The sequence below is a fragment of the Macrotis lagotis genome, chromosome 1 (genome assembly GCF_037893015.1).
Source record: "Macrotis lagotis isolate mMagLag1 chromosome 1, bilby.v1.9.chrom.fasta, whole genome shotgun sequence".
In the NCBI taxonomy this organism is placed as follows: Eukaryota; Metazoa; Chordata; class Mammalia; order Peramelemorphia; family Peramelidae; genus Macrotis; species Macrotis lagotis.
Window position 1 is genome coordinate 64,177,342 of NC_133658.1, and position 26,532 is coordinate 64,203,873.

The window sequence follows — 26,532 nt, forward strand, 5'->3', positions numbered from 1 at the left end:
AAATCATTCTCCCAATGTAATCCCAAACTGAGGGCAGTGAGGTGGCACAGTGGTTTAAAATGCCAGGCCTGCTATTACCTTCAATTCTAAAAAAAAAAGTTATCTTATGCATTATGTAATTTTGCTATCTCTTATATTTTATTTTTTCCTTAAGGATATGATTTTTCTCTCAACATATTCAATTTTGATCAATTTATAGCATGGAAACAATGTAAAGACTATCAGATTACCTTCTGTGGAGGGTGGGAGGAAGGAATCAAGGTTGGGAGAAAAATTGTAAGATTCTAAAAATAAAAATAAAATAAAATGCCAGGCCTGGAATGAGAGAGACTCATTTTCTCAAGTTTAAATTGACTTCAGACACCTACTAGGTAGGTAACCTTGGGCAAGTCACTTCACCCTATTTGCCTCAATTTCCTTATCTATAAAATGAGCTAGAAAAGGAAATGGTAAATCTCTCCAGTATCTTGGCCATGAAGAAAGCAAATGGGATCATGGAGAGTCAGACACAAATGAAAAACAACTTAACAACAGCAATTTTAAACTTGAGATTCAAGTTTGGCCTCCATGTATTCCCATAGACCCTCTTAGAATATCTTCTTAAAGATCAGTTCAAATACTCCCTCCTCTGTCTGTCAGTGATATCCCCTTAAGAGAATTTCAGCTCCTTGAGGATAGGAACTGTGTATGTTTTTGTATTCCTAGGGTTTACCATAATGTCTTACAAATAATAAACATTAAATAAAAATTTGCTGGATTCTATTTTGAAAGAAATTTAATTCCATTATTCCTTCATTTGATTTAAAGCCTGGCTAAAATGTAATTCTGTCTAGGAAAATTAAAACTTAAAGTCCTATTATATTTCAGGGTTAATATGGTTTTTGTTATTTTCTTCATATAATCTATAAGCCTGTGGTCTCTTTTGGTCTCTTACTACTAAACTAAATTTTTCATCTTTTTTCACTGCAATTTCATTTATCTATTTTTTTTGTCCTGATTTCACCAACTATTAAAGTATCAATTTTTTTTTTCATTTAGAGGATCTTATCAAGTTTTCATAGAATTTCTCTTCTTTCTCCAGTCCTCTTCAATAGCTACAATTATTTTCATGGTGATCTCTTTATAAATGATTTCCAGGGGCACTGCAACAAGAAATGACCCAGGGCAGCTAGGGTGGTGCAGTGGATAAAGCATCGGCCCTGGAGTCAGGAGTACCTGGGTTCAAATCTGGTCTCAGACACTTAATAATTACCTAGCTGTGTGGCCTTGGGCAAGCCACTTAACCCCATTTGCCTTGCAAAAAAAAAAAACCTAAAAAAAAAACAAAGAAATGACCAAGAATCCCATGGGATAATAGTTTTTGATGCCTTTGGATTCAAGATAAAACCAGCTGCACCACTTACAAATGCCAAATAACGTCACTAAAATGAAATTGATTATATTTTAACAGATAGCAAACAAAGGGTTACTGATGTAGAAGTCATTTCTAAATCAACTGCTCATGTACAACTGGGTAATAGAACAAAGATCAAAAGTGATGCTGAGTTAGATTAGAACAAAGAAAACATGGCAAACAAATGAGGCAATTCCAACATGGCCTATTTAAATGAGCTGAGACTGACCAATGGGAAATGGATAAAAGAATAGACATTTACCCCTTTATGGTCATTTGTTAGAGAACGTTGACCAATGTAAATGGATTACTTGAATGAGGTGAATAAAAAGAGTCTGGAAACCCTCAGCCAATAAATTGATGATATCTTTGCCAAGCGGAGAGAACTTGCAGCCAAGGGAAACATCAATTTAGAACATAAACTTGCCTGAAAGTTCTTAGAAGAGGATGGAGAAAACTATGAGTAATATTGCCTCATAAAATAATTAGAAGCAATGAAAAGAAAAAACAAGTTTGACAAAGCTTGGCATGAGATATAATTAAGCAAAATCATCCCTGGAATAGTTATGGATAAAAATGGAAGGAGGACAGCAAGGAGAATAAAAACTTGAAAGGATCTCACAAAAATTTCCATAATAAATGATTTTCTTCTCAAAGAAAGTGAAGACTAATGTATTGGGACTCCAGCAATATAGACCCTTATATAATTCATGAAGTAAATAGAAATAGAATCCATAATGAAATGTAATTGTAAACAATAAGTTGTTTAGAATAACTACAGTAGATTAAGTAAACGAGGAAGTCTGTGCTAAGGGTGATAATTTTGAGTTTTCAGGGATAAATTCTCCAAGAGTCTGAAAGAAGGGAAGATACTAAATGCTTGGGGAAAAATTCAGAACTTATGGATTTATTTAAAAAGAAAAAGAAGGGGCAGCTAGGTGGCGTAGTGGATAAAGCACTGGTCCTGAAGTCAGGAGTACCTGGGTACAAATCCAGTCTCAGACACTTAATTACCTAGCTGTGTGGCCTTGGGCAAGCCACTTAACCCCATTTGCCTTGCAAAAAAACCTAAAAAAAAAAAAAAATAAAGAAAATTTCAAAAATAAAATAAAATAACAGTTACATACCTGGTAAGTTAGATATATAAACCTTACAACAACCCTGGGAGGTGGATGCTATTATTCTCAGTTACAGATGAGAAAATGGAGGCAAACAATGGCTAAATGACTTGTCAAGGTCACACAATTTGTAAGTGTTCTAAGGATTTGAGGTCAAGATTATCAGACCTATACTACCTACTTCCCCTAGGTGTCCAAAGTAGGATTGAATCCCATCTTCCCAGCCCACAATTAGTTTTTTAGTAGAACCTGGATTCAAACCCAAGTACCTTTCTTCTAAATCCATTGCTTTTTCCAGACCACTGAAGTAGTGGTTCTACCTTCTGACCCTCTTTTCCCCCAAATCAACACTGTCTTCCATGAAAATAATTCAATTCAACCAACATTTTTTTTAATTTATTTTTTTTATTAAAGATATTATTTGACTTTTACAATTCGCCCCCCCACGGAAAGCAATCTGTCAGACTTTACTTTGTTTCCATGTTGTACATTGATCCAAATTGAGTGTGATGAGAGAGAAATCATATCCTTAATGAAGAGACAAGAAGTCTAAGAGGTAACAGGATCAGACAATAAGATATGTTTTTTTCCTAAATTAAAGGGAATAGTCCTTGAAATTTGTTAAAACTCCATGGCTTTATCTGGAAACAGATGGCACTCTCCTTTGCAGACAGTCCAAAATTGTTCCTGATTGTTGCACTGATGGAATGAGTGAGTTCTTCAGGATTGATCATCGCCCCCATGTTGCTGTTAGGGTAATAGTGTTTTTCTGGTTCTGCTCATCTCACTCAGCATCAGTTCATGCAAATCCCTCCAGGCTTCCCTGAATTCCCATCCCTCCTGGTTTCTAATAGAACAGTAGTGTTCCATGACATACATATACCAGTTTGCTAAGCCATTCCCCAGTTGAAGGACATTTATTTGATTTCCAGTTCTTTGCCATCACAAACAGGTCTTCTATGAATATTTTTGTACAAGTGATATTTTTACCCTTTTTCATCATCTCTTCAGGGTATAGAACCAGTAGTGGTATTGTTGGGTCAAAGAGTATGCTCACTTTTGTTGCCCTTTGGGCATAGTTCCAAATAGCTCTCCAGAAAGGCTGGATGAGTTCACAGCTCCACCAACAGTGTAACAGTGTCCCAGATTTCCCACAACCCTTCCAACAGTGACCATTATCTTTCTGGTCATATTGGCCAGTCTGAGAGGTGTGAGGTGGTACCTCAGAGAAGCTTTAATTTGCATTTCTCTAATAATTAATGATTTAGAGCAATTTTTTCATATGGCTATGGATGACTTTGATCTCCTCGTCTGTAATTTGCCTTTGCATATCTTTTGACCATTTGTCAATTGGGGAATGGCTTTTTGTTTTAAAAATATGACTCAGTTCTCTATATATTTTAGAAATGAGTCCTTTGTCAATCATTAGTTGTAAAGATTGTTTCCCAATTTACTACATTTCTTTTGATCTTGGTTACAGTGGTTTTATCTGTGCAAAAGCTTTTTAATTTAATATAATCAAAATCATGTAGTTGGTTTTTGGTGATGTTCTCCAACTCTTCCCTTAATCATAAACTGTTCCCCTTTCCATAGATCTGGCAGGTAAACTAGTCCTTGATCTTCTAATTTGCTTATAGTATTGTTTTTTAATGTCTAAATCCTGTAACCATTTGGATCTTATCTTGGTAAAGGGTGTTAGGTGTTGGTCTAATCTAAGCTTCTTCCATACTAACTTCCAATTTTCCCAGTTTTTATCAGAGAGTTTTTATCCCAATAATAAAAAAAAATTTAAAAAAATAAAAAAATCCACTGATTAGAATGAATCCTTTAACAATAACTAATCAAAGTTGCATGTGACAAGATCAGAGGGCAGATGGCCTTTTTCTTTCATGAATCTAATTTTTTAGAGAAGCCCACGTTAAGTCCTCTATTATGGACCTCTACTGGAGCTTTGGTTAAGAGTTAAGGCAGGCAGAAAATTCAGTCCTAAGGGGGAAAGACAATACATGAATTGGAGAAAGATGATCCTGTTTCCTGAAAGGTCAGTCAACAAACATTTAAACAGTGCTTTTCCAACTTTCATAGATGAATAGCTGGTATTTACATAGCAATACTAAATTGGAAGAGACCTGGAGTATGGGCTCAAGGACAGGCTCTATCAGCTGATTATGGACCAACTACGTTCAAATTGGCAACATCTTTTTTGGGGCCTAATTAAATTCAGGCAGTGATGATCTGTATCAGAAAAGAGGACTCTCACAGATGAAAATCTTGGATCCTTAAAATAATGATTACAGTTACTTTCAAAGAAACTCAATGAACAACTCTTAGTGATGAGACCTGAGTGGAAGGAGTAAGACCATTCTCCAGGTCATGCCAAAGACCTACACTAAGAAGCTGCTATGTTGTAATCACATAGCATCATCAAGAGATTTCCAAACAATAAAGCAACATAATAATTTAGTAGTACAAGAACTTGAGTGGCCGTCCACTATACCTGGGCTGCGGCTGGGTGGCACAGTGGATAGATCAATGGCCTTGGAGTCAGGAGTACCTGAGTTCAAATCCAGCCTCAGACACTTGGTGATTACCTAGTCCTGTGGCCTTGGGCAAGCCACTTGGCCCCATTGCCTTGCAAAATCTAAAAAAAAAAAAACAAACACTTGGAATGGGATTGTCTTGTCCTTTAAACCACCAGTACACAGAGTATCCACTCAACTTAAGAGTAGATTTTGTACAGCCCATTAAAATTTCCAGGGTCAAATCTAATCTATTAATGTAAGGCCTTAAAACAGTCAGTATTAAAAAAAAAAATTTTGCCAATGCCAAGATTAGTTTTGCTACTTTATTCACAAGTTGCTCATTTAAATATTTGCAATGGTTAGAAAAAAAATCAGTCATATGAATAGTTGTATAACAAATACAATTTCAGAAATTATTAAAGAGCATTGTTAATTTTCACCAATACTGTAAATTCTTAATAAGACAACTATGTTTTCTCCATGGCAAGTTAAACTTGTAAATGCCTGAGAAATTAAGATAAAGATATGTATTCCTTTAGAAAGTGCTTCATTGTCAGTACATCTGATCAAATTACATTTCACATTCACAGTGATGAGGACATCTCTCCTTATAAATACAAACCTGTAATAGCTAGTGTCCCACAAAAACTAATGCTTCAAAGGACTTTTTGTTGTTGTTGCAAGGCAATGGGGTTAAGTGACTTGCCCAAGGTCACACAGCTAGGTAAACTGTTGCACCACCTAGCTGCCCCTTTTCAAAGACTTCTGATTAAGTTCTTGTAATTGGAGGAGAAAGTAATGTTGGTAGCTATCTGGACTCCTAAAAAATCGCTGTGCTGTTTCTGTGTTTCCTTTAAGAGTAGAAATTAACAAAGTGAGTTCTATAAGTACATTCACATTATGAAACCAGCAGAACACTGGAAACTGCACTAGTTGGTAATATTCAATTTTTCTTCCTATCCAAAAATATTGTCCTAAAAAACTTTCTCTCCTAGGTAAGACCTTTATTGCTAACCTCCCAAACCATTAATAGTCCCAACATAAAGACAAGCCAGAGAAGGTGAAACAGCAGCTGAGGGCATGGTTCGGATGAGGCTGAAGTTTTCTAACAGACATGATTCAATTCTTTAACCCAAAGGTTGCACTGTTCTTGAGCAAACAAATCTTTTCCTTGACATCTACAGACATTTGGAAAGTTGAATATTCACAACCATCCCCACAATGAATTATAAAGTCATTTCTTATGGTTGATCCTTCCAGATCAAAGATTATAACATGAGAAAGTGTACCAAATGGGAGAGAATCTCAGAAATAGGATCTCCAGGTAGGCTGCCTGCAAAGTGCATTATTGCAGTTAAGTCTGGATTCTTTACAGATAGATTCATATCACCTAACTGGATAAACTGCTGGTTATATTTATAATCCCAAGTGCTTAAACTAAAATCTCAAATATGGCACAATCTCTAAGATTATAAATAGAAATTTTGTTAAAGACCCTGCCCCCCTAAAAATGTTGATTTTTTTAGTAAGCTTAAAAAAAATGTAGTTACGTGAAGTATATCAATACTAGCAGCATTCTCAGTTGTGTTTTCTTGTCAAACCAAAGACATCAGACGCAGCAATATTGTTCCCAGAAATAAATTAACCCAAGCTACGCTAGTTGATACTTTAAGGCTATCATGGGCATCAGGAATCAAATCTACCTAGGTGAAAAAAAATGAGTGTTCAAAACCAGTAACTGTTTTGAATAAATGCATAATTAAGTTTTATTACTTACAGAACCAAACCCATGTTAAAACTAAGACCACAAACATGAAGTCTTACAGCATGGTGAACAGAAAATGGAGAACAATAAAATGTTCCAAACCCTTTACTACTATCCGCAACATCAGTGGATGAGGGATACAATAATCTGATAAATACAACAAAATAAATAGTAAAAGTTAGTGCCAAGTCAGACTAATAGAGGTTCAAAAGGGATGGGTCCTTATTAAGCCCAAGATATATAAACTCCATAGTTAATTGAGGGACACTTTTGTCTGCTCTGAATGAGGGTGGAGGGAGCAACACAAGGTGTTAGCTTTTTAAACCTTTGGTTTCTCAAAATTTGTGTGTGTGTGTGTGTGTGTGTGTGTGTGTGTGTGTGATGGCTCATTCACATTCCTCAGGTTCTTGTGTTACCCAAAGACAGCAGGTGTTCTGATCACTCCTAGGACACTGACAAAGAGTGGTACCTTTGTAAAGTAGACCTGTTCTTAGTTGTACCAAGCATCCCTTGCTAAAAAGTTCCATTTTCAGGAGAGGGGATAAAGAGCACAAGAAAAAGCTTGGAATCCCTCCAGAGAATGAATATCCATGAAACATTAAAGAACTTATAGGTGAAAACTAATGCCAAATAAATACTACCTTTTAACTAGTGCTTCAGTTTTGATACTGAGCAGTGGCTAGTGAAATACTGGCTGTTAATTTAGCCTATTCTAAAAACAAGCATACAGATAAAGACCATCTTCAAGTATTGGGCTGACAATTTTAATCCCCGGATCTGTGACCTAGAGTTCAACCACTAACTTATTATAGGTTTTAAATTCTGATTAGTTCCAGTTTTGATATAGCTTATAAGTAAATCCCTAGGGATTTAGAGATGAACAGTACCATTTAGATGCTTCTTAAATATCAGAATAGGTGAAGGAGTTTCCATGAATCAGACTTTCTAGGACTTCATTACAATGGAACACTCAAATGTGTTCAAAGTCACCCAGCTAACAAGTGTCAAAGACAAGAGTTTGAAAGTAGGTCTTCTTGACCTCAACCCCAGTCCTCTACAATTCAATTCAAATCTTGCATTCAAAAAGCCTGATAAGTCCCCATAAAACTGAAAAGCAAGCCCTCCACTTTTTTCCCCTTAACATCATTTAATTGTCAGCAATAGCAAAGAGAAGGTTTGGTCAAAATGATACGGGTAGGGGGAATAATCCTGATAGGTAAAAGCAGGGAGACTTACATTAAGAAGTAATCAATTAAGGGCAGCTAAGTGACTCAGAGCACCAGCCCTGGAGTCAGGAGTACCTGAGTTGGAATTCAACTTCAGAGATTTAATAATTGCCTGGTTGTGTGACCTTGGGCAAGTCACTTAACCCCATTGTCTTAAAATAAAATTTAAAAATTAAGTTAGATGGGGGTGACTAGGTGGCGCAGTGGGGGGGGGGGTGGCTAGGTGGCCCAGTGGATAAAGCACAGGCCCTGGAGTCAGGAGTACCTGGGTTCAAATCTGATCTGACACTTAAATTACCTAGCTGTGTGGCCTTGAGCAAGCCACTTAACCCCATTTGCCTCGCAAAAACCTAAAAAAAAATTAAGTAAGATGGATCCTAAGAGGCCAAGAGAGGGGAGGTTATGCCTACTTAAGTCTCTGCCACAAGCTAGGTGATATCTATTCAAATGATCAGGCTGGAACTTGCATAATTATTCTACTACCTACACTTGAGGGAGAAGGGGGCTGGGGGGGGGGTAGGGAAAAAGTTCCACAAATTTTAAGGCATACATGCAGAGATCCATTTGTAAGCTCCTACACTCAATTTTCCAGGACCTAAAAAAAGGACATGTCATTACAAAATGTATTCACAAGGACAACAGTATAAATATTATATAATACTGACTAGAGCAAAGTATAAATAGTATGCTTTGTAAACCACGCATGGATATTAAAAAATTCCCTTCACAGCCCATTAAGTCCTTATCCAGTGAATCATGACTCCAAGTTTGCAGATATAAATATAATATGTATAATATATAATATGAATAAAATGTAAGATTTATGCCTGATGAATTCAATAGTAGCCTGGAAATGGAGGGAAACAAAACTACTGGTCTAGTTTATTCTATGTGACTCAAGAATCAATTTTCACATAATTCAAAGCTCCAAGCATTAACATTAATCAGGACTGGAATTTCTCAAATTCAAATTACTCTTTAAAAAGACAAACAACCCAACCTATTTTGTTCAACTAGGTTATACATAGTTTGACCTCATTCATATTAGGTTTCTTTTGTGCTTATGAAAATATTAAACCAGTCTTCAACTTGTTTTAGCTTAATCTATTAAGTTAAAATATTTCAGTAGACATTTGTACACACTTTTCATTTAAGTTAAATTCAAATAAGACAGCTTAAACAAAAAATTTTTATAATGAATTTTGCAATAGACAGGGGAAGGGGTAGAAACTCACTCACTCCCCTTATGAAACATGTCAATTGAGTCGGAATTAAAATAGATCACTGTAACTGTGATATCATCCCTATACATCCGTGCTAAATCATCTGGCAATGTCAACATGGCAGCAAGCCTCTCCTGGTCCATCTCTCCATATTCATTGCATCCAATGGCATGCCTTATTAGATGAGTGGCTGCATTTTGGTCAGGGGCATGGATACCTTTAGCTTTCCTTTGCAGTAAGAGGCTTTGCATGAGGCCCAAATTAGCTGGTTTCTCAGTTAGTTCAGGTTTCTGCCTACTAGCCTCCTCAAGGTGCTCCACAACAAGCCTAACCACATCCTCATTATTTAGCAAATCCCACAGTCCATCAGATGCTATAACAAGAAACTTATCCTGCCGTCTTAATTTGTGGTAAGTGATTTCTGGTTCTGCAGTCAAATAAGGTGGTGTGTGATAGTTAGGAGGAGTAAACCGATAAATATTCAATGCCTCAGTATCAAAACCTCTCTGAAGGACACTCTGCTGCAATTCTTTACTCCATTTTAACTGGACATCTCCAAATGCCCTAGAAGGAATGAGAACACCCAATAGCCTATCATCCATGATAACAGTTCTCTCCTCAGATTCTGGGTGTTCCTTCTTTAGCCTTAAGAGTTCAGCTTTGTTCCAGACATTATGGTCTCGGGTAAGGGGCAGACAAGACCAAGCTCCATTTTCCTCCTGCACCCCAAGTATAGCACGACAGTCCCCAGCATTCGCCACATGCAAGTGAATCCCATCAACATGAGCCAAACATGCTGTTGTACCAGAAAAGGCAACCTGTAAGGAGAGGTTTCTCAACATTTCATCCTCTAAGGGAGCCTGAATTTCAGTAGAGATGTCAGAATCCAGTCTCTGGAAGGAATATGCTAGAGCTTCCTTTATGGTAAGCCCCATTTCCATATGCAGATCAAGTAGCTCTTGCCAATATACTCGGAGGTGTTCAAAGTGCATGGAAGTGACTTCCTTGTAAATACTGTCACCTGGACGCTTATACCATTGCAGGATTGGCAGGAGAGGTTTCATATACTCCATGGCATCCTCCATCATCTCCAGGGTTTGATGAGACATCAAGGACACAGCAACATAATAGAAGAGTCTTTCACTTACTGCCTGGGCACAGGCGTGGCCCCCATGCCCATCAAAGACACCAAACATCATTCCTTTAGTTTGAAGGCAAGATGCTATACTTTGACGGTCCTCAATTGGAGAGTTGGCAGCCAACTGGTTACTTTCAAACCTTAACACTGGATTGCGAAGTTTGCTCTCATATTCAAGAATTTTCCGTGATGATTCACCAGCTCTCAAGACTTCACTTATCTGGGCAGGTGTGAGCTGCAAATGAAAGTCATCTTCTTCCGTGGAAGTGTGCCGGAAAGCTTTCTGAAGAAAAAAGCCACTACTGTGCAGTCCACAATCTACTGCTGTGGAGTCCAACAGCCCTTTGGAAAAAACCTTCCTTTTCAACTTATTTCTGCTTTGGACACATCCTGAATACAAATGTCCTTTTCCTTGGAATGTGGCAAGCCTGTTTCTGGCTGAATTCAAAATCTGACGGGTCACAGTACTAGACATTATGAAATTAAGACGGGATGGGGAGATTTCAGGACAATCAGATCTTCTACAATCTGAAAGGTAAAGAAGTTTTTGCAAGGGTTGGAAGATATCCTTTTTTTTTGGCTTGCCCAAGGCCACACCGCTAGGTCATTATTAAGTGTCTGAGGCCAGATTTGAACCCAGGTCCTCCTGACTCTATCCACGGTGCCATCTAGCCGCCCCAAGAAGACAATTCTTGAAATAGAACATGTATAAAAATAGGCTTGAAACTGTTTCACTGCCCTTTAAAAGAATTCAAAACATTTTAAGTGCTGTTTTGGGGCAGAAGGGGGGGGTCAAGCTGGGCAACTTTCACCCAAGGAAAATTTGGTTCAACCCCCCCCAAAGGTCAAGTTCCTAAGTCTTACCCCTGGAGGCTCATCACAGCCAGAAGCGGGCAAAGGTCGGGCTCCTCCCTCCTTCCAGGTGGCCGCACCGGGTCTGGGCCTCCAGGGGCACCCGTGCCAGGGCAGGATCTGTTGGAGAAAGCCACAGGATGGGAGCGGGGTGGTGGGGCCCCCAGTCTGGGGGGACAGGGGCTTCTTTGGGGTGACCTCAGGCCGAGGGGAGGAGGGGCCCTTACAGCTGGGTCTGCGCAAGCTCGTGGAGAGGGGGAGGGGAGGGTCGCCGACGCTGATGGCCCCATGGGTGACCCCGCGCCCGCCGCAGGCCTCAGTTTCCCCCGGCCCCGGGGCGGGCCTCCCCGCGCCGGCCTCACCTGCTCCGCACCCGCGGGCGCCGCTCGCTCCCGGGCCTCCCGGCTGCTGCGGCCGCTCCGCCTCCCCCCGCCTTTTAGCTCCCGGCAGGGCCGGGGAGGCGGGCCGCAGCGCCCGCCCCCTTACCCCCTCCGCGCCCTGCCATTGGGCGAGCGGGAGGCGCCGGCCCGCGACGGCTGGAGGCAGCAGCCAATGGGGAGGGCCGCCGAGGGTGGCCGGAGGCTTCGTCTCCTCGCCTCACCTCTCCCCCTCCCCGAGCTGGGCGGGGGCGGGGCGAGGGCGCGGCCGCGAGGCCCGACCCCCCCCAAGCTGACGCGGAAGGACCCGGGCGGGGGGCGCACACGCGGTGACCTCTGACCCAGCCCCCGGAGAGCGGAGCGGCCGGGAGAGATCCGGGGCCGGGATGAACACGTGACTGCAAATGGGTAACGCGCGGGCTTTCCGCGCCTCGGGGGCCGGGCGCGCCCGCGGCCCCGTTGTCTCGCGCCCCAAGTCCTCCCAGGGCCGGAGGGGAAGCCTAGGCCGGGCCGGGCCCGCGGGCCACGGAGGCCCGAGGGAAGGGCTGGCTGGGAAATCCCCTCAGAAGACGTGGCTTGTTACCGCTTTTCCTTAGCGGGAACCCGCGGAGTGCGGACTCGGCCCGGCCTTTCCCGGCCCGCAGGGCCGCCCCCGGCCTGGCAGCTGCCCCCGGCCCGGGCCAACCCCCTCACGGCCAGGCCTGGCACCACAACTTCCCGCCGGCCGGCCCGAAGCTGCCGGCACCGCCTCCCCCGGTTGCTTATCTTGCTTTGCCTTTTTTTAATGATCTCCGGATATCCCATGCCCACGTGGAAGTGGCGTCTTAGAACCCTGCCTCCCCCGGGCTTTCCCGCCCGTGAACACCGTGCTCTCCCAAAGCCTCAGATGCCAGCCCTGCCCCAGTACCGGGACTTGCAGCAAGGCATTACCCCGTGCCCTCCATTTAGGGACGAAATAAAATGACTTTGGAGCTCTGTCCACACCCTCCACTTAATTCTCTCAGTATCTTTCATCAGAATTCATAGGCGACCTACTAGGTCATCATCCTAGTAGCTTTATTGCATAAAAAAATAAATTCAGCATACCTTTACCTCCTTCATCCAAAGGACATCTGATAACCATTGATCTTTCTCTCTCCTTCCTCCTTAGTTCCCTCCCCCATATTCCTGGCCCACAAACGTTTCTCAAACACACCAAGAGGTCACAAAGGATCTTGGGGAAGGGGCTTCTGCTTTCCTGCCTCCATCTCTTATCCGATTGTGAACTCGATTCATTAGCGGTTTATGGCTCCTGCTGATTTGGGGTAAACAAACTGCAGCACCCCCAGCTTGCAACCTTCTGCTCTAGCTTGATGTTCTAAGGTTCCTGGCAAGACTTGCAGGAGAGAGATGCTAAATATATCCATCATCCCTTTCATCTTGTACTCCTCAGCACAAAGGGCATCTGCATGACCTAGGGGGTTTCACACACACACGCCTTAGGTCAACACTTAAAAAATACTTGTTGATTGTCTAAAAAGGATCTCAGAATTCTTCCAATCATCACAAGTTTATGGTATCTACACAGAGGAAGTGCCTAAGTTCGGTAATTTCCCCTTCTCCACTTTTCAGCTCTTTTTTTTTATATTGTCTTCTCCCCCTCCCCCCCATGTAAGCTCTTTGATTGCCTTTCTTTTTCTTTAAATTATCATCATCGTTTAGCACAATGCCTAAGAGCACATGCTGTTCAGTCATCTTCAACTTTTTGTGCCCCTACTTAGGGTTTCCTTGGCAAAGATACTAAAGTAGTTTGCCATTTCCTTCTCCAGCTAATTTTACAGATGAGAAGCTGAGGCAAAAAGTGATTTGCCAGAGTCACACAGATAGTGAATGGCTGAAGCTGGATTTGAACTGTCTTCATGACTCTATCCACAGTAGCTCCTAGCTGTTCTATAAGTACTTAGCAAGTTCTTAAATTCTTGTTGCCTGCCTGACCGCCAGTGACTCAAAGCAGAATCATTACCAAACTATATTCATATACCCCTAGACCTGATCCTCACCTCTCTCCTGCCCCTACATAGGATAAACTAAAAAAAATGAATTCAGCATAATTCATTCATGCAAAGGAAATCTGATGGGTAATTCTGATTCTATCTTCACCAGAATGCAGCTAGCCATTGATAACTTTTCCATTATGTTTCCATTCCTACTTCCAATCTTCCTGGCTGGAAGAAACATTCACAAAAGCATACAACAACAGTTGCTTGGTCATTTCAGACTCTTTTGTGATCCTCTTTGAGTTTTCTTGGCTTTTTTTTTGTTTTGTTTTTTTAGGTTTTTGCAAGGCAAAAGGAGTTAAGTGGCTTGCCCAAGGCCACACAGCTAGGCAATTATTAAGTGTCTGAGACTGGACTTGAGCCCAGGTACTCCTGACTCCAGGGCCAGTGCTTTATCCACTACACCACCTAGCTGCCCCATCTTTGGATTTTCTTGACAGAGATATTGGAGAGCTTTACCATTTCCTTTTCCAGTTCATTTTAAAGATGAGGAAACTGAGGCAAATATGATTAAGTGGCTTAACCAGGGTCATATAGCTAGGAAGGATCTGAAGTCTGACTTTAGGTGAGGCACTCTTTCCACTGTACCACCTTGCTGTCCCTACCTTCTATCGCTTCCAATTTCCCTTATGGAATAGTTGATTATACAGAGCTATTGCGTAGTTATCAAGTAAAGTATATTTGTGTTGTGATGGAGCCTTCCCAAGATGTGGAGAGGTCATCACCCACAGTTTTGACCTGTTGGAAATAAATTTGTTAAACCTTTCCAGAGTCTGTCCTAATTAGACAAAAACATTATCAGAGGTTTTGGCCTTAAGAAAGAGCAAAACAGAAGTAGGTTAACAAGCACATTTACTGATGTTTCTCTAAGTCAAGAACTTTGCCAGTGTGCATGGGAGGGGGGAGGGAAGTGTATAGTTAGAGAGCCAGACTCCTTCCCATAATGGACACTTACTATTTGTCCTCAAATAGCCTTAACGGTCAGAAGGTGTGACCTGATACTCAGACCTATCCTATCAAAGGGGAAAGGGGGGACCAACATAAAATGAAGTGGGAGGTACAGGGGCACCTTGGGAAGAGATAAAGGGAACACTCCAGGAAAAGGAAAGTCTAAAAGACCTTCAAAGCAAAACTGGAGGGGGGCTTGATGGAATTAAGACTAGCCAGTGTTCTGTTTATAATTAAGAGAATTCTCTCTTAGAAAAATCTTCAAGTACTAAATTGACCTGATTAAAGGTATCTAGGTGAAAGTTGGACCACCCCTCTGTTCTCTAATTTGATCCCTTTGAAAAGGCTTTATGGGCTATTCTCCAATTGACAAATGGTGAAAGGATTATGCAAAGGCATTTACAGATGAGATCAAAGCAATCCATAGTCATATGAAAAATTGTTCTAAATCATTACTTATTAAAGAAATGTGAATTAAAAATTCTCTGAGGTACCACTTCATACCTCTCAGACTGGCCAATATGACCAGAAAGGATAATGATCATTGTTACATTGTTGGTGAAGCATTGAACTCATCCAACCTTTCTGGAGAGCAATTTGGAACTATGCCAAAATGGCAACAAAAATGTGCATACCCTTTGACCCAGCAATGCCACTACTGGGTCTATACCCTGAAGAGATCATAAAAAAAGGTAAAAACATCACTTATACAAAAATATTCATAGCAGCCCTGTTTGTGGTGGCAAAGAATTGGAAATCAAGTAAATGTCCTTCAATTGGGGAATGGCTTAACTAACTGTGGTATATGTATGTGATGGAAATTCAGGGAAGTCTGGAAGGATTTGCATGAACTGAAGCTGAGTGAGATGAGCAGAACCAGAAGAACAATGTACACCCTAACAGCAACTTGGGGGCGATGATCAACCTTGATGGATTTGTTCATTCCATAAGTGCAACAACCAGGGACAATTTTGGGCTGTCTGCAATGGAAAATACCATCTGTATAAACTGTGGAGTTTGAACAAAGACCAAGGACTATTACCTTTAATTTAGGGGAAAAATACTGACATCTTATTGTCTGATCTTGCTGTCTCTTATACTTTATGTTTCTTCCTTAAGGATATGATTTTTCTCTCTCATCACATTCAATTTAGATCAATGTATACCATGGAAACAATGTAAAGACTGGCAAATTGCCTTCTGTGGGGGTGGGGGAGAGAAGTAAGATTGGGGGGAAAAATTGTAAAACTCAAACAAAATCTTAAAAAAAGATAGCTAAAAAAAATAATAAAATAGCCGTACTAACAACAAAACAATAAAAACAGAGGATCCCGCCCCCCAAAAAAGGCTTTATGGGAAAGATGATCTTCCAACCACTTATGTTTATATTATAGCTCTAAATGCTTATATGAATAAATTGGAGAAAGAGGAAATCAATGAATTTAACATGCAACTAAAAAGATTAGAGAAAGAACAAATCAAAAATCCCCAATTAAGTACCAAATTAGAAATTCTAAAAATTAAAGGAGAAATTAATAAAATTGAAAGCAAAAAACTATTGAATTAATAAATAAAACCAAAAGTTGGTATTATGAAAAAACCAATAAAATTGATAAACCTCTGGTCAATTTGATTAAAAAAGAAAGAAGAAAACCAACCACTTATGTTACAGAACTATGTTTTAGGTATATATATATATATATATGAATGATATATTATTCTTGTTTATAGTGTCTTATTAAAATTAGAAGCTCTCAAATATAGGAAATAACTTAATCATTTTAGTTATTCCCCTGAATTCAGTTGTATTCTGTGCCTGCCTTAGTAAACAGTTGTCACCTAATAAATACTGATGACTTTGCACAGCCCTGCCTCACTTAAATCCAACTCTCTTGAAAAGCCATGGCATCACCTCCCTGATGCCTTGGTCCTCTTTTAGAAGGAAGGTCAAACAGCAACAACAATATATGGTTGGTGAACAGTGGATGGTGAATTGCTTCTGAAACACCCCAATACTCTCCCTGGGCAGGAAAACCTAAACCAAGGAGTTTCTAATCTGTTAGAAAATGTAGCAAAGCCAGAAATCCCAGCTCTTTCTGTCTTCTCTCTTTGAGCTTGAGCATTCCCAAGTTCTCCCAGTCTCCCATTTCCTCCCCTCAAAAATGACCTTTTTTTAAAACTTCCTTACCACCATCCCCTTGGTATGTTGCTCCTAAGGAACCTGAGACACAAAGTAGAGGAGAGACCCAGATTTGGACCTAGATTCAAACCAGGTGACTCAATAGCTGTGTGACCTTGAGTTAATCAGTTTCTTTGTGGATGTTTAGCCTAGAAACGGAAAAATAGGTGCAGTGAACATCAACATTGCCTTCACATTTGAAGGACTTTCCTGTGGAAGATGAATTAGATTTATTATACTTTGTCCTAAAGAGGAAGTCTCAGAGAAAATAAACTATACAGTTGGAGTTACATAGAATTGAAATAGGCTTTCTGGGGAAGTAGTAGATTCCTGCTCCCTGCAGAATCTTAGAAATAGCAAAAACTGAAGAAACCAACTCACATAATCTCTATTACATACCTGACCAGGTACATAAAACTTTTCTTTATAGATATCAAGTGAAGAGAGACCAACTATTTCTGAAATGTCAAACTCTCAGCCCAAGTTTAGCCTGAACCAAATTAAAATGGAATTGGAAAATGTTTAACAAAATAAATAAAAATACAATCCAAGATATATGTTAAATTGTCAATTATGCAACAGTAAGAATCCAATTTTCTTTGATCTGACAGCCATATTACTTCCTAAGGCAGTCCATCTTAGGGATAATTCTAAATGTTACATAAGTTTTTCTTCTATCAAGCCTAATTTATAGCGTCTTTGCAATCTCTACCAGTTGTTCTTAGTTCTGGCTTCTGAGGGCCAGGCCAAGGAAGCCTTAAAAATTCTTGCTCATGATACCTTCACGGTCTTCAAAATTGTTTTATTTGTGCCTTTATCTAAGTAAATAATAAAACTGGCAAACAACATAGAGTCAAGGACAGTTCCTTTGAACACTTCTCTAGAGACCCCCTTCCAAACTCTTATGAAAAATCTTTGTTTGGATTTGGTTATTTAACCATATCTGAAGCTACATCATAACCTGAGCGATTCTAACTCTGCATTTTCCACCTTCCCCCTTCTTCTTCCTCTATTCTATCCCTTTCCCTTTTCTTCTTCCTTTCTCTTTGGTCCCTTTTGTCTTATCTATACATTTTTCTCATTTTAGAAGGATAAAAAGGGGAATTGAAGTAGGGGTGTTTTGGAATCAGCTCAAAACATTTCATATAGGAGCATTTATACCTTGAAAATGATCAGGGCATGATTTATTATTTCATCAATTGTCTCAAAGAGATAGGAAAATGTTAATAATTCAGTTTAATTTAAAACTGTTTCTGGGTACATTTTTTTCCCCTTCAGAAAGTTGATTGTTAAGTATTTACCAGCACATTCCCTGGTTAAGGCCTCTATACCACATTGGAGAACTATAGATTTTGTGAAGAGCTATTGCTCTAATGCCTCATGGAGGTTCAAAAAGATTCTGGATTAGAATGATTGTTGCTTAGTCTTAGAAAGTCTGTGGCCAAAAGTCTAGTCCTTTAGGAAAATTTACATCACAGATCTGGAGGACAAAATGAAGTCCCTGACTTTCTACCTTCATTCCTCTCAGGTTCCCAATTTGTGCCCCAAAGTCCCTGATTCTGTTTTTATCTTTGTTCTGTGCAATGAACTGAACACTTCTATTTTAGTAAAAACACTAAATTAGAAGCCTGAGTTATTTTAGAGGCATGATGATGAATCAGAAACCCACAAATGGGGAGACTGCAGTCTGTTTTCTGAGTGACCTTAAATGGCAAACTGGAGATTTAATGATGACTCTGAAAAACCCACCTGTGTATTGAATTGACCTGTGGGGGGTGGGGTATATAGAAGCAGAGAGCAGGAAATGGAAGAACAGTCTTACGAAAGTAGATTTTTTTAAAGATTTACTCTACTTTTTTTTGTTGTTGAAAAGGTCAACCCTTACCTGGTTGACTACGAGCCTGTTTGAATAGGGAAATAACTTCAGACATAAAATTTGTTCACAACCCTAATATTATCTCAGGCAGCTAGTGGAGGATAGAGAAAGGGATTTGGAATCAAAAAGACTCATCTTCTTGAGTTCAAATCTGACCTTAGACACTTACTAGCTGTATGAATCTAGACAAGTCACTTAACCCAGTTTGCCTCAGTCCCTCAGCTGTAAAATAAGCTGGAGAAAGAAATGGCAAACAACTCCAGTGCCTCAGATAAGAAAATTCCACAATGTGGTTAATAAGGAGTTGAACAAAACTGAAACATCTCAACAACGACATGATAGAAGAATAAAACAGGTAGATGAAAGCACTACTTCCCTGAAAGGAATTATCCAGTTTTTTCCATCATCATTGTTTACTCCAGATCCTAGTCTGTGGCTATTTGTACACTACCCTGATATGGAAGCTTGTCAGCAAATTATTCTGGTTTTATACTTCACTTATTGCCCCTGCCCTCACATTCTATTCCCTAAGTCTCTCTTTAAGCTTCCTCTTAGGTAAGTCAAAATGAAAAATTTATTAAAAACTTGTAACTACTATATTTCATAAATTTGGATATTATATTAATTTTTGCTCCAAAAGATATATTAAAGCTTTTCAGGGGATAGCTGGAGATACGTGAAAGGTCAAAAGGAAGATGGAGCTATAAATGGAAGTAAATACAAAGAGATTTATTATTAAAGGAAGGAACAGTGGTCTGGGTCCAAGAAGACTAGCAGTGGGTCATGGGGTGAGCAAGTCTTTTATAGGGTATTGGATAGAGGAGGCAGGATGGTATCGGTTGTGTTAAGGTAATCTTCCAATTTGAGATTGTACATTGTTTGGAGTTTCTATGGAGGTTAGGGTTCATGTCCTTAGGAAAGGATAATCAATGAGGCTCTACGGGGCAACAATGAAACTCAAGCCTGGATCCAACGATAGGCAGTCATTTCATGGTGAGTGCTGGCTGAATCCCAGACCAGTGGACCTCTTTGGCCACCTTGCAAAACAAGTGGCAGCATTAAATCGACCCACTTCCTTATAACTGCTTGTATATATACTAGGCTTTTTTGGTTTCAAGAACATAAATTCCTGAACTATGTTCAATCTTATTTTTCTTGTCCTTACTGATGATTAGAGGTAGGGTTTTCTTTTCATTCTGACATTATACTCCTATACTCCTATTGATGATTCAGCAATAAGTTTTCGAGTTTATGGGTTTACATAGGTATTTACCTCTCCAAAGGCATCCACTTGGGTAATTATAATTTATATCATCATTTATTTTAAGTATTAATGTCAATAATATTATTTATCTATATTTAATATCATTTTATAAATCAATACATCTGTCATATGCTGCAATGGACATATTAAATGCATTCACCTGCTGATAATCTTAACTGGGGTTTATATTACTGAGCATCCTAAAAAAAAGATACTTAGGGCTGTCCTTCCCCTCCCTCCCAAAAAACACAGTAAGTAAAACACTAAGGACTAAGACACCAAAATAAAAACCTGTTAGGCATTTACAAATGTATCTGCCTCTTTGGAATCTTCTTTTTAAAGTCACTAAATGAATTAACCTCTTTAGTTAGGAGTGGGAGTTCTTAATTTTGGGATTTTTCCCCCTAGGGAAACACAATAAATAAAACACTATACAAAGTGCTAAGACACCATAATAAAGGCCAGTTGCTTTAGGTATTTATCTGCCTCTTTGGAAACTTCTTTTTAAGTCAATAAACAACTTAACCTCATTAGTTAGGAGTAGGAGTTGTTATTCTTCCTTCCCTGTTTCTTAAGAGGGAGCAGATGTCATGATTTACAAGGGAATGGGAATTAAGTGAGGAGGGTTGTGCAAAATACCAACTTCCTCTCCTCTGTAGCCAACTAGGTCCGTGCCCAAATACAGACGTGGCCCTAGATGTAATGGGAAACCTTGGCTTTTTTGAGGTCTTTAAACTAAGGTCTTGAACAGGTTTCAGTTTGATTGAGGCAACACCCACTCAGTGATTAAGAAAGAGATGAGGCATAGAGGTAAAATAGGACTACTATTACTGATGCAGAGAAACATGGGCTTAGGAAGTGTTGGTTTCAGTTGGAGACAAACTGTAAATCTTTTGTTTGCATTGTTAATCTTCCTTCCTTTATTGTCTAATTTAGGCCACCCTGAGGGCCTGATCTTCAGCCTGATTTGGATTGCATTTTCTTCTGGTGGAGCAGCCAGGGGAGCAGACTCTTGAAACCCCCAAGACCACTCAAAAGATCCCTCCCCCCAAAAGGCAAAACCTCTACTGTGAGACTTAGGTTACTCCCGGGTCACCAACTCCCTCCCATGGACTCTGAGGGAGACTTTAAGGAGATTGAGAAAGGAGCTCAATCTCTTTGACCTTCCTAGTCAGCTAGCCTGACCAGTTCAACCAGAAACCCATGTGGTCTACTCTTTAAACTCTTTTTTTTTTAGTTTTTTTTGCAAGGCAAACGGGGTTAAGTGACTTGCCCAAGGCCACACAGCTAGGTAATTATTAAGTATCTGAGACCGGATTTGAACCCAGGTACTCCTGACTCCAAGGCCGGTGCTTTATCCACTGTGCCACCTAGCCGCCCCTCTTTAAACTCTTCTTAGCTTTTCTATCATTTTCTTATGTGTTGTAACTTCTTTTAATAAATCTCTTCTTTCTAAAACTTGCAATCCCGAGTCTGAGCCTCCATTCATTGGGAGGCAGTTATACAACTCAAGAAATAAGCCAGAGGCTACATTACCTAGTCCCCCCCCAAAAAAAAATGTCTAAAAGGGCAAGGCCCTCAGGGTTTCTGGCCAAAACAGAAACAGTTGCTATTTACATTCTTCTGAACCTAAAAGGACCAAATAAATTGGCCAGGGATCTCTTGTTGGTCAATTAATGAGAGTCAGAATGAAAAGGAATGGAAGAGAAGGAAGGAAAGAAGAAGGGAAGATGTATTGTCCAAACTGGTCAGCAGTGGGGCTTCTCTGACTATTTGATGCAGAGAACTATGAATGTGAGAGATTTGTGGTTGGAAATTGTTTTTTGTAATTTTTTTGTGCTGTTGCTCTTTAGATGTAAATTGACTCCTATTGTCCCACACTTAAATGTAAAATTTTTATAGTTTCTTTATTCCCAAACCCTCAGCTTCCAACCTTTTACTTGGTTTCACATAAGGGGGGGGAAGAGATTTCCCCTTTGCCCACAGTTCCCAGATAATGGGAAAGGCTATAAAAACCTGAGCTGGATCCTCCAAATCGGGCCAGTTCACTCTCTGGCCCAATCAGTTCTCCTGGTCTTCTCTTTCTCTCCTCCTTATCGAGTTCTCTCTGTCTCTGTCTCCCAATCCCTTCTGGAGGAGAAAAGTTTTAACCTGTATACTTTGCAATATTTTATAATAAATTCTGAACAGTTTTAAAATCCCAGGGGGCACATGAATTCCTTCACTTTTCTTCTGTCTTTAATTGGTGACCTTAATTCCTATGGACAACATACTTACAGAAGTTGACATCAAGGAGGTGAGACCATGACATACAAGTGAATTGGATTTAAGTGAGGGGGTACTGTGCAAAGTCACTATCCTCAATTTCCCTGGATGCCATAGATTTTGAGCAACAAGGGTGGGAATGAAGTGGAGAAAATATTGGATAGGGAAATAGATTCTAAAATTATTATTATAATGTTAGAATACCAGATGTACATTTGCCAAAAAACTATTTATGGAGAATTCACAGTACAAGGGCTCTATGAGGAAGGCAGAATGGAAGCAGTTCAAAGGAAGTGTGACATCCATAGGTTTAGCGCACCCACCCCAGGTGTTTACATGGACTATTTGTACCAGACCTCTGGTAGAGGGTTCTAAGCTTTACTGGTCTAATCAGTAACAGTTGGACACACTGTAATTTGTCTCAAACCTAGAGATGTCTTAGATAAAGACTCTTTGTCTCAAACCTAGGGATGTCTTAGGTAAAGACCCATTATTATAATATACCCTTTTCACTGACCTTGTATCTTCCTCTATCCCCACCCCATTGTTGAGATGAGTCAATGAACTCTTATTAAAGTACCTAGCTCCTTTTAAAATCAACAGTCCCTTAAGTAGCCTAAAAGGTTTAGGACTTTGAGCTACTACCACTCATCTATATTTCCCAAATGGCCTCATCTCTGCTCCCATCTCCAACTGCCTCCATCTACATATACCTAAATTACTTCATCTTCAAACTCACTCCTCAGTGGAGTTGCTTGTCTTCCTTTGGGAGACCAGATGGCTCTGAAGGACTGTGATCCCCCAAATAACTTCTCTTGCATCTGTATAAAGTTATGTATTGCTTATCCTCTCATGTCAGGTTGTTTGTTTAGATTGCTTAGGGATCAGTGGTTTCGTGCCTTTAGTCTTTAGTCCCATGGCTTCTGCTACTCACAGCAATACTTTTTGTACTGTAAAATTTCTTTTGGGTCTGAATTGGTCTTTTACATGAATTCTTTCATGCTCCACCCAAACCTTTTGCAAGCTACAATTTCCCCAGGCAACAGGAGTAGACAATCTCTGAAATCCCTTCTGGCTCTAAATATTCCCTATTTCTAAAGTCCCCTCCAACTCTGTTATTTTTATGCTTCCATGTTCCAACATTCATTGTTGAAAGGCTTCTAAGTAAAGGCCAGTCCTTTTTTAAAGATCTTTTTAAGAGGGCTCACACTGGATTGACTCAAATGAAGTCTTGTCTGGAGGCCAGAGAGATGAACACAATGACTTTAACTAAGACATATCCAAAGGCAAGCCACAGGGCTGGGAATTACCATAATCACCTTAGGTGATTAACCCCTATGTTGTACTCCAGATAAGGGTTTTTAGACACTCATCTACACATAACCACATAGTCTGATCTTTTTCAGGAAACTTCACCCATGAGTCAGGACTTTTAAAGCCATTCTTCTAGATCTCAAACTGGCAGATTTCACACCAAGACTAAATGTAATTCTGGGATATTCTAAAATAATATGTGCAGGAAGACAGAAAGGCATAAATGTCTTTTTCAAATTGTTCATCCCAGCCAAAGAAATTTTGACAACTAGGCTATGAGTTTAATAATGGATATAGTGTATGTTTTCACTCATAAAGAAATCAGATACTTTAAAGGGGTCTCTATTGTATTTCAATTGTTCTCATTGTATTAGAAACTCAAGAAAATTTGGATTCAAATACAGCCTCAGACACTGGCTGTGTGAACCTGGGCAAGTCACTTAACCTCTGTTTTCTCAGTTGTAAAATGGGGATGATAAAACTTTTTGTGAGGATCAAATGAAATCTTGTTGTAAGTTGCTTAGCACTGTTCCTGATGAATGGTAGGTATTTAATAAATATTGAATCTTTTTCCTTCCCCTTCCCTAAATAAATACATACAGAACCAGATAGCTTGGAATTTATGTCCTAAAAATATCAGTTGATTCATTTGAGCAGTATTTCTTATTGCTAGCATTGTGAAGACACAGAAGTATAACAGGACTCCTTGGAGTCCTATATATTTGGGAGAATTCTAAATCACTACTCAATGTGTAACAACACATTGTCAAAGATATTACTTCTAACATTGCAAATCTTCCAATAATAATACACTAACAATAAAACCCAAAATACTATCATATTTAGTGCATTTAGATGCACAGTCCAAATAGGGTTCATTCCCAGAATTTAAGGACAGTATGTAGTTCTTGAAACTGAAGCAAATAAAAATGTTTTCTCCATTAAAGTCTTGCTCTAATAATGCTCATCAGGTCAATGAGGTGCTCAGTGACAGATTCTTTAAAGCTATGCCAACAAAGCACAACCTTTGGCATGGTGCAGCAGATAATAAAGGCTTTGATGATGAACCCTTATTGAGAAAATGTGTTGTTTGACCCTAGGTTAACTAGGTTAACTTTGGAGAGGTTCATTGTTAGACATATTGCCACCTAGTGGCAAATTTCTTAACAAAGCTTTGAGGAGAGGTGTTGAGCTTTATCAGTGAAAGATCATAGCATACCAAAACTGGAAGAGATCTTAGAAATAATATAGTCCAACTCCCTCATTTTACAGTGTTTAACTTATCCAATGTCACACAGACATTAAGTAGATGAAAGAGGAACTGTACTCAGATCCTGGTAGAACAATTGATTGGTTTAAGATTGTTAAAGGAGGACAATGAGATTCTATACAATCACCTGCAAAATGGCTGCTTGTATGAATCAAAAGTTGAATTAAAGTTGCTAGGAGAAATATCAACATTTCCACTGTTGGAAGAAAGTGAAAAAGAATTAAGAACCTTCTTGATAGGGAGTAGCTGGTGATGCAAGGTATAGAGCACCAGACCTGATCACTTAATAGCTGTGTGGCCTTGGGCAAGTCACTTAACACCATTGCCTTGCAAAAAAAAAAAGAAGAAGAAGAAGCTTCTTGACAAGGGTAAAAGAGGATTTTCCAGCAAACAGGATGAAGAAATGGAAGCAGTATTAGGTTTTATATGCTTGGATTCAAAGATCATGGCAGCCAGTGACTTCAGCCATGAAAATTAAAAGACATTTCTCCTTGGAAGGAAAGCTATGTCAAATCTGATTAGCATCCTAAAAAAGCAAAGACATCACTTGGCTGACAAAAGCATGTATGGGCAAATATATGGTTTTTTCCAGTAGCAGTTTTCAACCCCAGGAAGTATAGAAGGTAATAATCTTGAGAAATAGAGTAGTAACAGTATTTACTGCTTAATTTAAACATTTTGTCATTTAAATTGTAATCCATTAGATTGTAAGCTTCTTGAGGGCAAGGACTGTCTTTTGCCTCTCTTTGCACCCCTAGTTCTCAGCACAGTACCTGATACTGATACATAATAAGACTCTTTCTTTTTTAATAGTAAGACTCTTAATAAAAGTTGATTGATTGATTGATTATTGTGTAAGCTAAGTAGGTGTATTTTACCTTAATCTGATGCTGTATGATGTTCTGGCTGAGTAGGGGAGATCCAGCAAAAAACAGAAATTCCTGAACATAGGTTAAAATAAATAATGGACACAAACACAATCTACCAACCTGAATGTGACATTAGAGGGAGGGAGCAAGCTTTTATTAAGCACATACCATGTGTCAGGCTCAATGCTATGCACTTTATCTTTTGTTTTTAAGTCATATTATTTTATTTTTTCAATTACATGCAAAGAGAGTTTTCAACATTGTTATGTAAGCTTTTGAATTCCACATTTTTCTTCCTCCTTGCTTTCTCTTTCTCCTCATGACAGCCAGTATCTGATGTTATACATATACAATCATGTTAAACATATTTCTATATTAGCCATGTTGTTAAAGAAGAATCAGAACAAAAGGAAAAATGAAACATAAGAAATTTAGAAAAATAAAAAGTTTTTAGAGTTTTAAAAAGTGAACATAATATTCTTTGTTCTGCATTCAGACTCTAGTTTTTTCTTTGAATGTAGATGGCACTTTCCTTCACAAGTCTTTTAGAATTGTTCTTGGTTACTGAATTGCTGAGAAAAGTGGAGTCCATCATAGTTGATCATCTCACAATGTTGTGTTACTGTGTACAATGTTCTCCTAGTTCTGCTCACTTCATTCAAAGTAAGTTCATATAAGTCTTTCCAGGCTTTTCTAACCTCAGCCTGCTCCTGATTTCTTACAGAACAATAGCATTTGATACACCAGACTAAGTTCAGCCATTCCTGGATGGATGGGAATGCCTTCAATTTCCAATTCTTTGTTTTTTGTTTTTTAGGTTTTTGCAAGGCAATGGGATTAAGTGGTTTGCCCAAGGCCACACAGCTAGGTAATTATCAAGTATCTGAGAGGGCATTT

General features: G+C 39.4%; 1 protein-coding gene across 2 annotated transcripts; it reads right to left on the bottom strand.

The window, feature by feature from the left end:
• Window positions 1-2,416: 2,416 nt before the first annotated feature.
• On the bottom strand, window positions 2,417-11,694 carry PDP2 (pyruvate dehydrogenase phosphatase catalytic subunit 2). Of its 2 annotated transcripts, XR_012471836.1 has the most exons (4): window positions 11,600-11,694; window positions 11,250-11,357; window positions 5,009-10,913; window positions 2,417-4,497 (listed from the first exon to the last, which is right to left on the bottom strand). XR_012471836.1 is itself a non-coding variant. In XM_074202984.1 (3 exons), the coding sequence occupies exon 3, from the start codon at window positions 10,858-10,860 to the stop codon at window positions 9,256-9,258; it is 1,605 nt and encodes a 534-aa protein (XP_074059085.1). In that variant the 5' UTR covers window positions 10,861-10,913; window positions 11,250-11,357; window positions 11,600-11,694; the 3' UTR covers window positions 2,417-9,255. The 2 variants fall into 2 exon arrangements, 1 of the variants encoding a protein (XP_074059085.1); XM_074202984.1 differs by having other exon boundaries at window positions 2,417-10,913.
• Between the last annotated feature and the right edge of the window lie 14,838 nt (window positions 11,695-26,532).

Excerpts from the sequence above, each read along its gene's own strand:
- PDP2 (XM_074202984.1), bottom strand. The coding sequence starts at position 10,860 with ATGTCTAGTACTGTGACCCGTCAGATTTTGAATTCAGCCAGAAACAGG.